General features: G+C 43.8%; 1 protein-coding gene across 9 annotated transcripts in view; it reads left to right on the top strand.

The window, feature by feature from the left end:
* The window catches only part of LOC102212070 (RNA binding protein fox-1 homolog 2-like), a 48,692-nt gene that overhangs the window by 12,020 nt on the left and 20,542 nt on the right, over positions 1-16,130 (top strand). For 7 of the 9 annotated variants that reach the window (XM_013912128.1, XM_013912127.1, XM_013912125.1 and 4 more), the window contains 4 exons: positions 12,648-12,851; positions 14,821-14,991; positions 15,389-15,442; positions 15,692-15,784. In XM_013912128.1, the coding sequence (XP_013767582.1) occupies positions 12,648-12,851; positions 14,821-14,991; positions 15,389-15,442; positions 15,692-15,784 (522 nt within the window). Of the gene's footprint in view, positions 1-2,480; positions 3,160-6,704; positions 6,725-12,647; positions 12,852-14,820; positions 14,992-15,388; positions 15,443-15,691; positions 15,785-16,130 lie in introns of those variants that run through there. The other 2 variants (XM_013912129.1, XM_013912132.1) reach the window with 2 other exon arrangements.

Genomic DNA, 16,130 nt, shown 5'->3' with positions numbered 1-16,130 from the left:
AAACCAGTGATGACTGAGCTTCTCTTTCAAAGACTTGATTCTTAGAAAGTGGAGAGAAATTATGATATCACCTTCTTCGCCTTGCATGCTTTGTATGCGGAGCTTTTCTCACAACGCCATTCACATCCCCTTCGCACTTCTCTCTCTGTCTTTATGCCTCTCTCTCATATTCTCTGTTTCGTTCTCATTCTGAATGTCTCACCAGCATATTGCTCTCGGTAATTAGTGACTTATATGTGCAGCGGCAGGGTTGCTGACTATTTTCTTATCTACCTCAAGCAGCAGAGCGCATTGAGCAGCTCAAACCAGCTCAGTGCCCGTGTGTGTATGCATGCACACGTGTGTGTATGCATGCACACGTGCCATTTGAGTATGTTTATGGGTGTGTGTGTATGTGCGCTTTTTGTCTTCGTGCAAGCGTTTGTGCATCTGAGGGCTGTGTTTTGGGACGTGCAGCTCTCTGGCAGTGCCACAGGAGGGAAGTGTTGGCCTGTGAGCTTTCTCGCCCCCCAGCCTCCCTCCTCGCATCACAATATGGAGATTCTCACAGACCTCATCCTCTCATTTAGTCTCCTCTCCCTCCTCTGCTCCCTGCACTCCACTCCTGCTCTACCCCTGGTAACATCTCTCGTGGGAGTGCAGCTCTCGGAGAACGCGAGGGGAGACACCAAAAGAATTTCAGGCTTTCGTGCTTCAAATCAAATTTATTACAATTTCTGGGTGGATGTCAACCTGACGATTAAAAACAAATGTTGTGCAAGAGATTAAAGGCGAGACAGGAAGACGAGAAATAAAGCAGGGAAGTGGCACAGAGCTAAAACTGAAATGGAAGCATGTTATTTAAGATGGCTTGCCCGCAGGGGCACACAATCAGTTTCTTAGTTAGAGCAAGCTTGTATTCCAGTCTCGGCTCTCCTCTGCCCGAGTCCATCTGTTTGTAAGACAAACACCTGGGCAGAGAGATCACTTCTGATCTGCAGCGTGTGTGAACTCTCGCCCGGTGTTAAATTCAGAGCCACGGCATACCTCTGCATTTGTTTTATAAATGATTTAAAAAGTCGTCCCTGCTAATGTATTCTGCCCTTGAGCACACACATTAGGAGTCTCCAGCACACTGCTGGTTATCATGCAAATGGAGTTAGCCAAGCCTAGCTTTGCAAGATTGGCTTGTTCACCGCTGCAGTGCATTTGTCTCTGTAATGCGTCTGTCTTATGTTATTTATGCACATTTGAACTGCCCGCAGGTCTGCCCGCGTCAACACGAACGTGTTTAACTGGGGACGCCGCTGCCATACGTCTCCTGTTCTCTAAGGGGGGGTCAGTCCTCTGGGGCCGCGGTTTCCTGATGTTTAGAGTTGATGATCAGAGTTAAAGACACACATACAAACAAGACAGAACCAGCATACCTAAGCGTTTCTTTGGCATTTAGCAGCAGATGTAATAACCTGCACACACGAGGTGCAGTTGTTGTGAACATGTCCTGCAGAGTAGTTGAGCAGGGCTGCTGATCATCTGTAGATACCGTGTTTGGAGAACAGACCTTTGTTTGGACGAGCTGGTGAGCGCTGGATGGATATAGCCCTTTGTTTGAATTCATGTGTGTCTGTTTTCCAGCCAAGGTGCAGCAGCATGGATATGATCAGAGCGCATCTGCGTGTGTACGTTCGGTGCATGTGTTTGTGTGTGACTGCATGTGTTTATCGCAGTGTTTCAGCCTGTGTACTTAATCCCAGGATCATCCCCTATTCATCCTCTCATCCTCCTCACTTACAGCCCTAATCCTGTCATCCCTCGCTCTTTTTTTTTTCCCTCCACCCAACGTTTTTATCCATTTATCTCCCAATCCTGTTATCTCTCGCTCACATCCATTGCCCCCTTCAGTCCCTGTCCCCCTCTACTTCATCCCAGCTCCTTTTCCGTCTCACCCCCTCTCTCTGCCATCACCACCACCCCCTCCGTCCATTCACTTTATCTTTCCTTCCCAACATCCCTCCATCCCTCTGGACCCAGTTCTAGCCAGACTCAGCAGATGTCTGAATGCTTGGCATCAGGGCTTTTTTTTTTTTTTGCTTTTTTTTTTTCCCCCTGCAGAGTTCAGTCCCTCCCATATGAAAATGCAGCGCAAGGAACTGCACTCTCATCCCTGCAAATTAAACGCCTCCTAACAATACAGTGTTGGAAAGTGACGGAACTGAGCCAAGAAGAAAAAGGTGCAATGCAGCGTAATGTTCAGGTTGAGGTTTAGGTAGTGGAATCGGGGCTGGCGCTTGCTCAGTTTTGTGAGACTTCCATCTGTGTGAGGAAGACAGCTGCAGCAGAGAGATGGTGATCTAGGAGCCTACCCACGCAGCTAGCTACCTAGCTGTCTACCGGCTGGCCTACCTACCACTGCTTTTTTGGAGCTGACAGGCTGCCACGCAATAAATAAATCATCAAAAAAAAGCTGCAATGCAGTGGGGGTCGCATTCGTGTTCTGTACTCTCAGGCAGCCAGTGCGTGGATAGAAGGCAGCATCTTCTTCCTTTCCCGTTTCTTGTCTCTCTCCGGGGGCTTTAGGAGACGGCAACAACATCAGCTTTCTGACTCCATCCAGACACAGGGTTAGATTGCTATATGGAAGGATGGATGCTTTGATGGATAGGAGGGATTGAGACTGAAAGGGAGGGAAAGTTTTAAAAAGAGGGGCGGGAACAAGAGGAAGCAAAGGGGGGGAGAAGAGCAGGAGGACGTGTAAGGCGAGTGTGTGAATGACAGACGCAGAGCAAAGAGAGAAGAAGAGAAGAGACTCGGGTTGGCAGGAGGAGAGAGACGGAAAGGCCCGAGGGGATCAGAGCAGCAGGGCCGGAGAGACGAGCAAAAGCGAGGCAGAGAGTGACAGGCTGACGAGGCTCGCGTGCTGGAGAAGTAGAAGCAGCAACACCGGCAGGAGGAGGAAGAGGGAGTGAACGAGGGAGAATTTGAATGTGTGAGGCAGACGTGGACTGAAGCCATCGTCAGCTCATGGTCCTGGAGCACAGACACGGGAGAGGAGGAATAGGAGGAGAACGCGAGACACAGACGGAAAAGGAGAGGAGAAGGAACGGGAAAGTGGAAAGCTGGTCAGCAGTTGTTCCTTTAGATCAGACAATGATGGGGCTGTACTACCAAGCTATGCTACCGGTGAGTTCGCATCTCAAGCAAGAGCTTCTTTCTCTCAAGTGGCTTTTTAGTATCGCGAGGGCCAAACTAGCAAAACAAGATACAATGTAAATGATTTTTTTGTTGTTATTTATTTATTTTAATTTGGCGTGATGAAGCAGTAATTGCTTTGCTGTTCATGGTGTGGCCTGCTCTGGTTAGCTGTGTCTTGGCCCAGGTAAGGCCTTTTTCAGATAGTTGGCAGAGCATCAGGCCGACAGCAGGGCTTGTCCCTGCAGCTCTGCTCATTTCACTTTTTTTAACTCTTTGCACCCATCTGTGATTGTTTTGATAGAAACGAAATAAATTTTTTTTTCTTTCTGTTAACCATACAGCATTTTGTCCTGGTGACACTGAAGTGCCGACGATACACAGGAGCAAAGCGTGTGCTTGCAGGGTATCAGCGCACTTGCATTAATAGTTACTTAACACCACAGATTATAATGTTTATACAGTTGATGTGTTGTGCGCAAGGCTGCTCTTAACATATGGTGGGCGTGTCTGTGCTACTTTAGCTCAAAAACAGCCTCAGGATGAGAGCTGTTCTCTGGCTCTGTTCTAGCATGTCCTGCTCTCTGGTCTTGGGTTCCTTTGGGCCTCAAGGCGGGTGTCGGGAATTGGGGGAGATGTCTGTGAGGCACACGCGTGCAGACGCGAAGTAGCAACTGCTGCTTGGATTGCCTGTGCTGACATGTATGTACATTGGGCACTGCGAGCCTTCTCCATGCTGACTGCACACAGTGTCAGATTATATTCCATATGGATGTGTGTCTGTGTGTGTGTCGTGTCGTGTCATGTCACTTGCAGAGGGGTGGAGGCTGAGATTTTCTTCAAGCTGTCCATGCGGTTTAAACTTCATCTTTGGATTGAGGAAGACAGGTGCTGAAGCGCAGTTGTTACTTTACACACACACACACACACACACACACACACACACACACACACTCTGCAGTTCCTGGAGTACTTTACTAGCACCCCCTCCTTTTCTAATGGCAACACTCAACTCTATGCATTTTAACCCTTCATAGGTCCACAGCATAATCTGTGTATTCTTAATAGCTACAGTAACAGTAGCTACTACAGAGTTAATACTGTCAACTTCATAGAGTAGGATGACATTTGTAGTGTGGGAAAAAGCAGCATTTCTTTTGTTTTTAATCACAGAGGAAGTCGTTTTGCATTATGAGAATAACATGGAGATGTTAAGAATGAGGTCAACTTGTTTGAGGTGACTTTAGTTTGAAAATGTCAACTTTTTATTTTGACATTTCTTCTTTCTGTTGTTTCAAAATGAAAAAAAAAACTTTAGTAATTTTTTTTCAGTTCAACTTCAGTCTGCAAATGTCAAATTAAATTTTTGACATTTCATCTTAATTCTCAAAATTCAAAATAAAGATAAACTCCTTCCTAAACTTCCTTCCCTTGCTTTTCCCTGACCTTTTCTCAGTTAATATGTCATTTGTACTCCTGTAAAATTCAGTACTGACGTTGTAGTTTTTCCAAATTTATTCAGTGACTGCAAAGTTGTGCTAACCTTTACATTTTTCTTTAAAAGCTCTTAAAAAAACCATTACAGTAAAGACGCTACTACTAACCCTGCTGCTGTTCACACCAAGGCAGTGCGAGAGCCAACCTTTTATGGTCATTGAGGCTGAATGTAAATACAGACCTCTGCTGTGTTACTGTGCACATATGATGACACAGTGACTGCATATAAGACTCCCAAAAACCAGTGAAGGTTCTTCTCCCTCCAGACCTCCAAAACGTCATGATCAACTCTCATTTTCCCACATGAGCCGTCTCTTTCTCCCCCCCGTGTTTCTGCTGTTTTTTTCTTTCCCCCCTTCCTCTGTAAATCTTTGCCTTGCAAGCTTGCGCAGCTGTGAGGCAAACACGTTATTCGTCTTTTAAAGAGAGTATTGCCAAATGGAGAATTGAGGTAATGACTTGAAGGGTGTGAGAGCAGGGGGGGCCGTGCCTTAGTCCCATGTGGGAATGCACTTTGAAGGTGACACATCACCAGTCACACCGGCTTCTGCAAAATTTATGGCAATGCTCTCTATTTTTGGTGACACGTCTCTATAGCATACTGTGGATAAACATCAGCTAGTGACCGCAGTGCAGTTGATGAAATACTAAAGGTTTGCCATAGCAAGACTTAGCTTCAGTTAGAATTTGTCACTGACTGGATCTGACTAGCTTGATGGTGCATTTGGTGGAAAATACGCTTCATTTCTCGGATTCTGTTTTGCCAGCGGGGCACCTTATCTGGTGATGGTGGTTCGAGCCACGAGAGTCAACTGATCAGCGTGTGGATTAGACTTTGTTCAGTCTGTTCGTTCCCTACACGCTGGGCAGCTAACGCGAGCTAGCCAGCAGGTATCTGCAGATATGAGGCTGATGTCAACAAACACAAACAGCAGGAGCAGATGAATTAGGCAGCAGACTTTGTTCTTACTGTGTCAAAACTAGACTGGTCTATAGTTGTTCGAGCCTGCATTTGAAAACTGTGCAAAATGATGAAAAGCTTCCAAGCTCTCCAGCTGTTTTGCTCATGTAGGCCCAAAAATATGTTTATGTCTTAGTTTATTGAGCATGCAGGGAAAAAGATCAAACTTGAATCAAAATTTAAATTTGGTGATGATTTGTTTGCAGCTGTATTGCCCGGCTGTGCGTCGTGTTAGTCGAGGCATTTAATTGGCAGCCCGTTTTTGCATTGCACACTGGACACGATCATGTGACTGTGCAGGCTCTGCCACAGCAGCACATGGTCCCCCAACTTGGCTGCTTATGTGCCAGTCCTAAAACGTCTTCTGTTTGCAAGAGAGTACTCAGTTAGTGCCATGCAGCGACAGATCTTCAGGGAAATTGGAGGGGATTCACACCCAAGTCTTTAATCCTCTGGGTTCTGTGTGCATGTTTGTCTGTGGGAGACAGCTGCCTGTGTGTGTGCTGAGAGTATTACAGTACAACAGCAGACAGTTTATTCTAGGTAGCTGCATGCTTAGCTTTATTCATTATTGTTATCCTTTTTGATTATGGGTGTTTCTTTGTGCTTTGCAAGTCTCAAAATAGAAACTTCCAGAGAAAACTAATTTCCCAATTTTACAGAGGGACACACATCGTGCATGTTACCAAAATAAACACTGAGCCAGAGTCCTCCATATTGGTGGTCTAATGCACTGTGTGAAACTGCTCCACCTGAGGGTTAACTGTTCTCCCACCGCCTGTAAAAGCCACCGTGATGCTGTCCGACACTAATGCTGCTGCTCTAAATGCCATTGCCCGAGGCCTGTGCGATGCGGGTTGAGGTGTGAAAGCACTCCGCATGTTACCTCACAGCAAATACGTGCACACAGAACACCACGAGTGTCGTTGTGCAGAAGAAGCCGAAATGTATGCGGTACTGTATCTCCTAGGTTACCTTCCCCTGCATGATAAACAGCAGTGTAACACTGGGTGTCTGCACACACACCATACCCTAGCTTACACTGCAGCAGGAAGTCAGTGCTGCTGGGCTTTTACATTTCATCATCTTCTGCAAAAGGTATGGCAGCAGGGAACGAATGGTCCATCTTGTAGCATTTTTCAGTGTTGGCAATCTAAGATTTATCCAAGAGTAGATTAAGATTTTCGATTTCTGAACTTATGTGATTTTTAGATTTTTATTGGTCCTTTTAATGTTTGCAAATTGTCAGTGATCGAGGTTTAACAGATGATTTTACTGCTGAATGCTCTGTAAATCGGTTGAAATGAACGAGTCGGGAGGCTTTAATTTTTTAAGTGTTAAGTGCAGCGATGAGCTGAGTGCCATAATGACATAAAAGTCAGCATACTTCTTAGAAATATTGTTATTATGATTTGGAAATTGGTGAAATGCATAATGCAGCAGATCACATGTCAGGCTGAGAAATGGGCAGATTAAGTGTTTGGACTGAATTATCATGCAGTAGAAAGATTGCAGACAGTGTGCAGCGAATTTGGACACATTAACCTGAAATTGGCATCCAAGTTCCTCACTGAAATATATCAGTGTTGTTCTCCATTTTTGGCTTCTTTCTTAAGGGTCCACACAGTAAATCATCTGCTTTCATCTCATCCTGTTCTTCCATCCTTTGTCTTTTCCCAACAGTGGCATATTTTCCACTGACCTGCTGCTTCAACCGATTTGATACGGAAAGGTCATTCTTCACGATCCGCATTTTTGGTCTGGCACAGATTTTTAAGCTGGACGCCCGCCCTGATGCAACCCTCCCAATTTATCTGAGCTTGGGACCAACGCTGGCTCGAGGCCTCCATGGCTGGGTTTCACTGGAATATCTCAATGAGGGATTTAATGAAATTTTATGGTTTCTATTTTAATTTAAACTGCTCTTGAAATTGCTCATAATATTAAATATTTTTGGAAAAATATTATTAAATCATTATAAAATCATATTATAGCCTCAGTCGCTGCTGTGGGACTTTAACATAGCTTTCATCATTAATTATTCTGCAGTTCTGTTGATGCTTTGTTAAAAAAAAAAAAATGAAATCCCTGTTATAATTTCATCCGAGCCAAAAGTTGTTTTGCAAATGTATTTTTTTCTGATCAATAGTTTAAACCCTTTAATATCAACTCACTGTCATTATTGACAATTAAAACATCAAATCCAGTCATCTAAATAAATGGAACCTAATAACCCGTTATTACTATTATTGAGGAGTAATTGATTGTCACGATAATTATTGTGATTCATTTTTCGACCTTCATATAATTGACCAAATACTCAGACGGTGATGGTTTTACTTCAGCACAGCGATGGTGCTCCAGCTGCTCTTTATCAACTGTCATAAAAACACTGACAGTCTTGCACGTGATGCATTATTGTATGCGCAGGCGAACTTACTGCACAACACACCGATATTGACTGTTGCAGTTTTTCTAAAGGAAAACAATTTTGGTTGGTTATTTTTAGGACACATCGCCCAAAGTGAGTGCGAGTGTTTGAGAGAAGTCTGTGTGATTATGGTAATGATACTGATGGTGATGTTGATCAGAGCTGTCAAAAACCGACAGGCTGCATGTCACAGATCTTAGCGGAGCTGCGGAGCCGCTGACACTGACAGACAGCGTGGGGTTAGTCTGTAGTTCATACAGCGGGTTAGGTATTTGGTTTATGTTAATTTTTTATTTTAAACGAGTGGAAATCGACACCACCTCAGCTTGGATATCTCCCTGATCCCCAACCGTCATCGTTACTCAGTTACTTAGCTTAGTTTTTCCCAACTTGACAACTCTTTGGAGTTTGTTATTTTTTCCTCCTTAGCAACAACTAGCCATCGAGCATGGGGTCACTCTCTGCACCTCTCTGTTAGTCATCTCTGTGCAGTTTTTGGAAGAGAAAAGCAAAAAGGCACATGTGCAATGTTGTTCTAGTAGTTTGTTACCAAAATGGAGGCAGTGCAATTTGTGATATTAATAAAAAATAAAAGACTTTTTTATTTAGGCTGTGTCTAATTTTAAAACAGTTGTAAAAATAGCAAAGCTGCGTGTGGTCATTTTTGTCAGACGACGTTGTGGTTATAAAACCAGAGTCCTTAAGAGAAAATGCCTTTTAATTAAATATAAAGTTGTGTGTCCTGCTTTCATCATCTTCAGCAGCACCCCACCCACTGCTCTCCCACTCAAGAGCTCCAACCAAAGCATTAAATATTCGCCGTTGATCGCTCCGGAAGCTCCTGACCGCCTTAACAGGAGTCGGTGGTTACGGCTAACCTACGAGCTGCTTCTGATTACAGTTATAGCTGCAGCATATGGAACGGGAGCTTCGACTTAAGGTTCTGTGTTGAGGCACTTTTGTTGCCAGATATCTATCTATGTGTCCTCTGGATGTGAGCCAGTGCACTATGGATGTACCTCTAAATGACAACTGGCGCACATTCAAGAGAGAGAGGCAGCGTCTGCATAGAGGCAGCTGTATAAGGAGATGGGGCTGTGGCCTGTTTGATGGACATATCAGTGCAGTTGGGGCTTTGAGTGACTGGAGAGGAGAGAGAGCCAGTGGGTTTGAAAGAAGGCGAAAAAATATGGGCCTCTTGCTTTCATCAAGCGTGGCAGGCAAGAATGAAGGGAGGGAAGAGAGGGAAGGGTGGGTGGACGGGGGAGATAAACACAGGCACACTGACTTCAGCTGAAGGGAAAGAAAAAATAGATGGACTGTAGTTGGAGAAGAATCTGTGAGTAGTATTTCTGCCTTCAGCCAGACAACTTAGTAGATAGTTGCAATAGACAAATTGTCATGAATTTTTCAGCATCATCACAATTTGGGTGTTGACTCTGTGGCTGGTGTCAACACCTAAGCTGACCCCCCCCTGCCAGAATCCTCTGTGTGTATGTAAAAACACAGTCTCAGGTCTCTCAAGTAAATCGCCCACTGTGTGTTTTGGGATGAATATGTCGTGGTTTCTTATTTGCGATATCAGATTTTAATTTTGCGAGCTTTTCAGCTGATACTTGAAGCTACTCTGTTTTCACCTTTGCTCAGATTGCTTTTCATGACACTTTAATAAGAAGCATATCCTGTTTAATCTTATCTTACAGCGTCAAAATTCTTCCTTTGGAAAGTTTTTCTTGAAACCAGACGTAACTCTAATGCAGTGTCTCATTATTTCCTATAATTCCTCTCTCCCCGCTAAGTCCCCCTTTCATTTTTCCACGGTTTTCTTTTTCCTTTCCCCCCTCTCTCCTTTTTTCAGTATGTGACGCTGCCATGTAGGGCAGCACTGCTCCTTAGTCAGCGGGTCGGGAATGCCTGTGTCACCCTAACACTGTAGTCTTATCCAGTCTGATCTGGATCCAGTGACAGCTTTATTCCTTGTCCTGTTTATTAGTTCATTTATTTATCCAATAATTCATTTAAAAAAACTGTATCTTTTAATTTGGTATCCGACTCACAAACATGGTCATAAGCACTCTGTTTGTTTTGTTAAGCCTCAGCAGCAGGATGATGAATGGTACAATACTTCAAGATGCTTTTTTCCGTATGACTAATTATGCTACAAGCAGGCGGCGGCATTAGAAGAGGTCAGCTGGTCCATTGTTTGGTTGATATGCTCTCATCCGACCAAATTAATATTGGTCTGCCATTACCGTGGATTTATGCTTCAGCCGGAAATCTACGCCGTAGCTACTGCTGGAAATAGTCAGTGTGGCTGTGTTTTGTGAGAACAGATGATCAAAAAGTCAAGTGTAAACTTTTGCACATCACAGCTCAGCAAACAACAAAACCTATCATGCAAAAGCACTCAGCTAACCTGTCAGTGTTGTTCTACCAATGTTTGTGTGAAAGGCTCAAGGCTTTCAGTGTAAACGCACCAGGATTGGTTTATTTGAATGTTTGGACTCTCGCATGCAGCCACAGCTTCACCGAGCCCCGCTGTCTGTTAGTAGCAGCAGGTCCACAGCAGCCCAAACTGGATGTGAAGCTTGGTTTCTCAACAACATGGAAAAAGAGTTAGGGATTCCCTTTAAAATAACAATAGCTTTTATGAGTATTTATAGTAATGTAGACTAAAAAGAATTACTCCCCCTCTCACAAAAGCAGTTCATTGGTTGCCGAGTAGGTGTGACTGTCTTTGGCTGACTACGGCAGCTTGAGTTGTTAGCATTGCATAAATGCACGTAGTCCAGTTTTTTCAGGCCCGATCTAATTCCCCTTTCCTCCTTGCTATGTTGTCACTCTTTCCTTTCTCCACTCAGTCTTCCTCCTTTCTGCACTAGGAGTGTGTTTTTGTGACTCAGCCATGGGTCGGGATATGCCTGAAGAACACACCCTTTGGTGGCTTAACACAGGCTACTGCACGTTTATGAGCTCACATGCCCTGACAAGAACGCTTAAGCTTTGATTTAACATAGCCAGGCTAAGGCCCAGCTAATGAATTTTAATGGCGCGTTATCTCTTTTTGAACAGGTTTTTGATGGGCCGTCTTTATCACAAGGTGACAAAGACCGTAGTTGGATGCAAAACACACAGTTTTCTTTTTTCCTTTTCCCCTAACATGCATTTCCTGCAGTCAGAACAGTAGTGGACGAGTTCCCCAGATTTTTCCAGCCTGTTTGTGGATTACGCAGTCTCCTCTGATTCCTCCACTATCAGCTGGGCTCAGACTCCAGGAAGCTGCTTGTGTTGCAGATGGGCCTTTTAGCCTCGGTTGACTGTTTACAGCCACTGCAGCTGTGACTGCAGAAAAACAGTAAGCAGTCGGGCTATAGGATTAGAGAAAGGGAAAGAGCCCATTTGCTTTGCGGCATCTTAGTTACTCTGCCTGATTAAAAAGGCTGTCTGGAGACAGAGTGTCTCTAGGCGTCACCCAGCCCAGATACAGCCCATGGCAGAGACCAGACCAGTGGTTAATGGTGTTGGATGCGGTGTGTCATCCTGCCTAGCTTGGTAGAGAAAAAGCAGCCCTGACCCCAAACTTGATGGCCTTTTTTTTTTTTTTTTTAAATAAATCCATCTTTTCTTTCAGCCTACCTACTCATTCTGCTTCTCCCTGTCCATCCTCTACCTTTCTTTTACTCTGGCTTTGCTGTAAATGCCCTTGAGTGTGTGAAATGATTGAAGCAAGCAATAGTGCAGAGTCACCACACACCCAAACACACACAACATAAAGATATATATGTGTGTGTATTTGTGAGCGTGCTAGAGCAGCAGCAGCAGCTTTAAAGAATCTGTAGGTGATCCTGCCGCTGATACAGAGCCATAGGCAGTGAAGCTCCCGCATCTAATCTGAAGTACAGCTTATCTTCCCAAGTAGTCACACAATGCAGCAGTGTATGTAAATATGTCACAGTTTACATGCCGCTGTTAGTATTTATCTACCGACTTGTCGATCCATCCTAGAAGCATCTTTGTATCTCAAACCTTGTATCAAATTTCGCAACTTCATAATCTATGATCCCCTCCTTATCGGGGTCGCTATTCCAGCTGGCACAGGGCGAGAGGCAGGTCACCAGTTTATTGGGGAGACAGCCATTCGCACTCACATTCATACTTAGATTAATCTAACCCCAGTAATAATGACTTGGGACTGGAAGGAAGCAGGGCTACCCACAGTCCACATAGAAAGGCTGCAGCTAGATGTTGGGAGTCAAACACAGGACGTTGTTGCTGTGAGGCAGCAGTGCTAACCACTGCGCCACCATACTGCCCTAATAATAGATCTGTTTGCTGTAAATATTTCATGGTCGGCTGACTGAAAACACATGCCTGTCAGAGATGTGGAGGTAAAGCGAGGCAGGGAATGAAGCAGTGACTGTGTGGTAAAGGAGAGAGAGAGAGGAAGAGAGAGTGAAATTTGATAGGCAGGATTTTAACCCCCTCATTCTCTCTCCGTCAGGGAGCTGCAGTCGCAGTAAAAAGCTCACTGAGAATATATGTTAAGCTGTCTCTGTCTCCCCCCTCCCCCTCCTTCCCCCGCTCCCGCAGGGCTCTCAGGATTCGACAGGAGGACAGGAGGGTTTGGTGGCCCCACCCTTTACAGCATTCCCACCTCCACCCCCTCCTCAAAACGGTCTACCGGGAACAGAGTTTGGCCCTGGGGCCATGTTTGGTGCTGGAGGCCAAGGTGCAGCAGAGGTAGGGGCTGGTGCAAATGGAGCCCCCACCTCCACCAACAACAACAGCAGCAATGTAAGCACCACGATTTCATTTCCCTTTGTTTTTTTATTTATATATATATATATATATACTTGATACCTTGTAGAGGTGGGCGGACGGATTCAAATATGAATAGTTTGTATAGCAAAAACTGGTATTGGTATCAGATCGATTGATACTATCCTCTAAGTTCAGTGTGTAGTCCACTGAACTGTATTACAACATTTTTGGAAATGAAACCGTATACCTTAAATATCCATGGAAAATGTCTGAACCTATTTTTTCTATGTTGTCTATTTTTTTAATACCCTAAAGCACATTTAAACAACAGACGTTGACCCAGAGTGCTTTAGAGACGGGCACATTTATACTTCACGTCTCCAAAAAAAACAGTTTCAAAATACATGAATACATGAAAAGCTGAGAGGTGTGTTTTGTTGACTAATTGTTATAGAAAATTAAAAACACAGTGATTTAGTGATCATTAAAATGTGTTCAGAATTTACAAGTTGATAATGATTCATCTCATAAACCACGACACGCTGTGCTGCCACAATAATATTAACTCTCTCAAATCTGAGGTAACAGTGGCTGCCTGCTCAGTTTTTGGCATTCCTCAGCAGACTTCATTACCGACACCTGACGGTTAGTTGACTTTCCTCTAACAGCAGTAAAGTAATCGTCAGGTGATTTTAGTTTTAATAGCAAGGAGCTACGGATCTAAATTCCCATGTTGTGTTTATATTAGCTTAGCTTGAATGTCAACAGCCAAATCTAATAAAATAAAAACATCTCACTGCATTTGCTAAAAGTCAATATGATCACATTGCCTCCCTAAAGATACTGGCATGAAATGAGCATTCATCTCATCTTCATCTGATCAAACTGAGACATTTCTGTTTTAATCTTTTTCGCTTTATATGCAGATGCAAAAAACTGTGCTTTTACTTAGTCTAAACTTTTCGACTGCAGGATATGTGAATTTGGGTGACTCCTTTCTACAAACATTTAATTACGAACAAACCTGAACACATCCTGTGTAGACAGGCATAAGAGCGAGGCTGCCGGCAAAACTGTGTGGACGCGCCTCTTCTCATTTCTCAGCTTGTTTCATTGTTGATTCCTAGTCCCTCCCATCTGGGTTACTAGCTGAGGCTAAAAAACCCCAAACGCTTGATCAAAACGAGAAACCGCCAGTCAAGTTGGACTCACGATCCCCACGGGCTTTTACTTTGAAGGATTTTGCGTGTATCTTATCAGAAAACAGGCATAAAATGCAACGGGCGCTCTTTATTTTCACTATAGTTGACTTGTCCATGTTATTTTAAGAAACTTTGATCAGTTATTTTGTTTCTTCTTCTTATTTTTTTTAGAAGTAGGAGGAGCTTTTCACACTGATCACATCAGTGCCTCTTTGAGGAACACGCTTTCTTATGATGATGTCTGGCATTTTGACCCCTCAGTTAAATTTAACTTTAAATACATAATTTTAAGTACACCTATTGATATGATGATCAAATAACAGCGGTCTAACATGTCGCTACTGAGCTAATGAGTAGATTTTAATCTAAATATAAGAATGTATTAAGACTCACATTGAATCTTTATTTCATTATTCAAATTCATGTCTTCTTTTTTGTTTACCAATGTGTTTAAAAACATAAATAATTGAGTATTATATAAGTAAAAAAAGCTCAAGTCACCGTGCAGCTCACACCTGGATAGGAGGGCAGTATTTTCTGGTTACCACAGCTTGACCAGATACGTAGTGTCATATCTTTATTTTATTTTATTTTTGTAACTTTTGAGTTCTTTGACTTGCTGTACTGAAGAGGAAAGGAGAGAGGAGTTGAGGCAACAGGCATTTAAATAAAATAAAAATAAATTGCTTGTGTTTTTTTCCATTTCGGTTTATTCTCCATTGTTTCTTCTTCTCCTGCTATCTATACAGCGCTATAACTTGACTCCATCTGTCTCACTCTCCTCTTCTTCCCACAAACAGAAGACAGAGGAGACGTCTCAGGGTGAGGCGGGTGTACAGTGCGGCGCAGGAGGCACAGGAGCGGGAGGCTCAGCAGGAGACTCGACAGAGGCCAAAGGGACCCCCAAACGCCTCCATGTTTCAAACATCCCCTTCCGCTTCCGGGACCCAGACCTCAGGCAGATGTTTGGGGTAAGAACTGTTGGAGCCTCATTTTTAAGGTGGGGATCAATAAATCAGTCTAGACACCCTGCGTCCTCCATATAAGGGGCTGCCTCAGAGCAAATGACAAAAGAGTGAAACGGTCATAAAGAAAGGAGACTGATGGGTGTTCTCTTATCTGTGTCATCATGTTTGTATGAGTGTCAAAGTAGGAGGAAAGAAATGGAGCAGAGTTCAACGCAAAGAAATGCACATTAAAATGCAAATGTTGTCTTTTGTGTAACAGTGACCCCTAGTGTAAAGTAGCTTTAATTCAAATAGCTTTACATGGCCCTGAATGACTTTTATTAATTAAGCACAGAATCGTGAGATCCCTTATTGATATAAGATTGTTGGCTAATATTTCTTTCCTCAAATTTCTTCGCAGCAATTTGGGAAGATCCTGGATGTTGAGATTATTTTCAATGAGAGGGGTTCAAAGGTAAGTGCGCATCAAGCATCTGATACTCAATGCTGTGACCGGCTTACTGCTGAAAGATTTCCTGTGTAACTGTGACTATTTGTCATGTGGTATTAGCAGTCCGCGTGAGAAATCGCTGTTCCAGAACTAAAGTCATCTGTTTAACAGTGTCAGAATGAGTCCCGCAGATTGTCCTCTACCGGTCGGCAATCCCTTCTGACATGCCCCTCACTCACCATCAACCTCTCTAACCTCTGCTGCGTACCACAGGGTTTTGGCTTTGTGACATTTGAGAACAGCGCAGACGCAGAGAAAGCCAGGGAAAAGCTCCACGGCACACTGGTGGAAGGTCGTAAGATTGAGGTAATTTTGCTCTCTCCCTTTCTCTTCCTTCTTTTCTTGTCTCCTCTCTCTACTCCCACCATAATTCTGCTTGATCACTGACGTGCTAGCTAGCTCCCATCCTCCCTTTAGTGATATGCTCTGATGCAGCCCAGTGGTATCCCACACCAGTCCTCTGCAATATGTTTCTTGTTTTTAAAACCCAAAAGACTTGATTTATTATTTTGATGTTTTGTTTTTGTGGTGGGAATGATTAGGGGTGCAAGAACACTACACTAAGGCATGCTGGGTACTTTTCCTCTGAAGTGTTTCCCCCCCTGCCCTGCCCTCCATATATTAACCTGTTGTCTTTTTACCTGCCCCCCTC

The sequence above is a fragment of the Pundamilia nyererei genome, unplaced genomic scaffold (genome assembly GCF_000239375.1).
Source record: "Pundamilia nyererei isolate P.nyererei 1_Seehausen unplaced genomic scaffold, PunNye1.0 scaffold00081, whole genome shotgun sequence".
NCBI lineage: Eukaryota > Metazoa > Chordata > Actinopteri > Cichliformes > Cichlidae > Pundamilia > Pundamilia nyererei.
The sequence above is the reverse complement of the archived record's forward strand: the minus strand, read 5'-3'. Positions and strand labels throughout refer to the sequence as shown.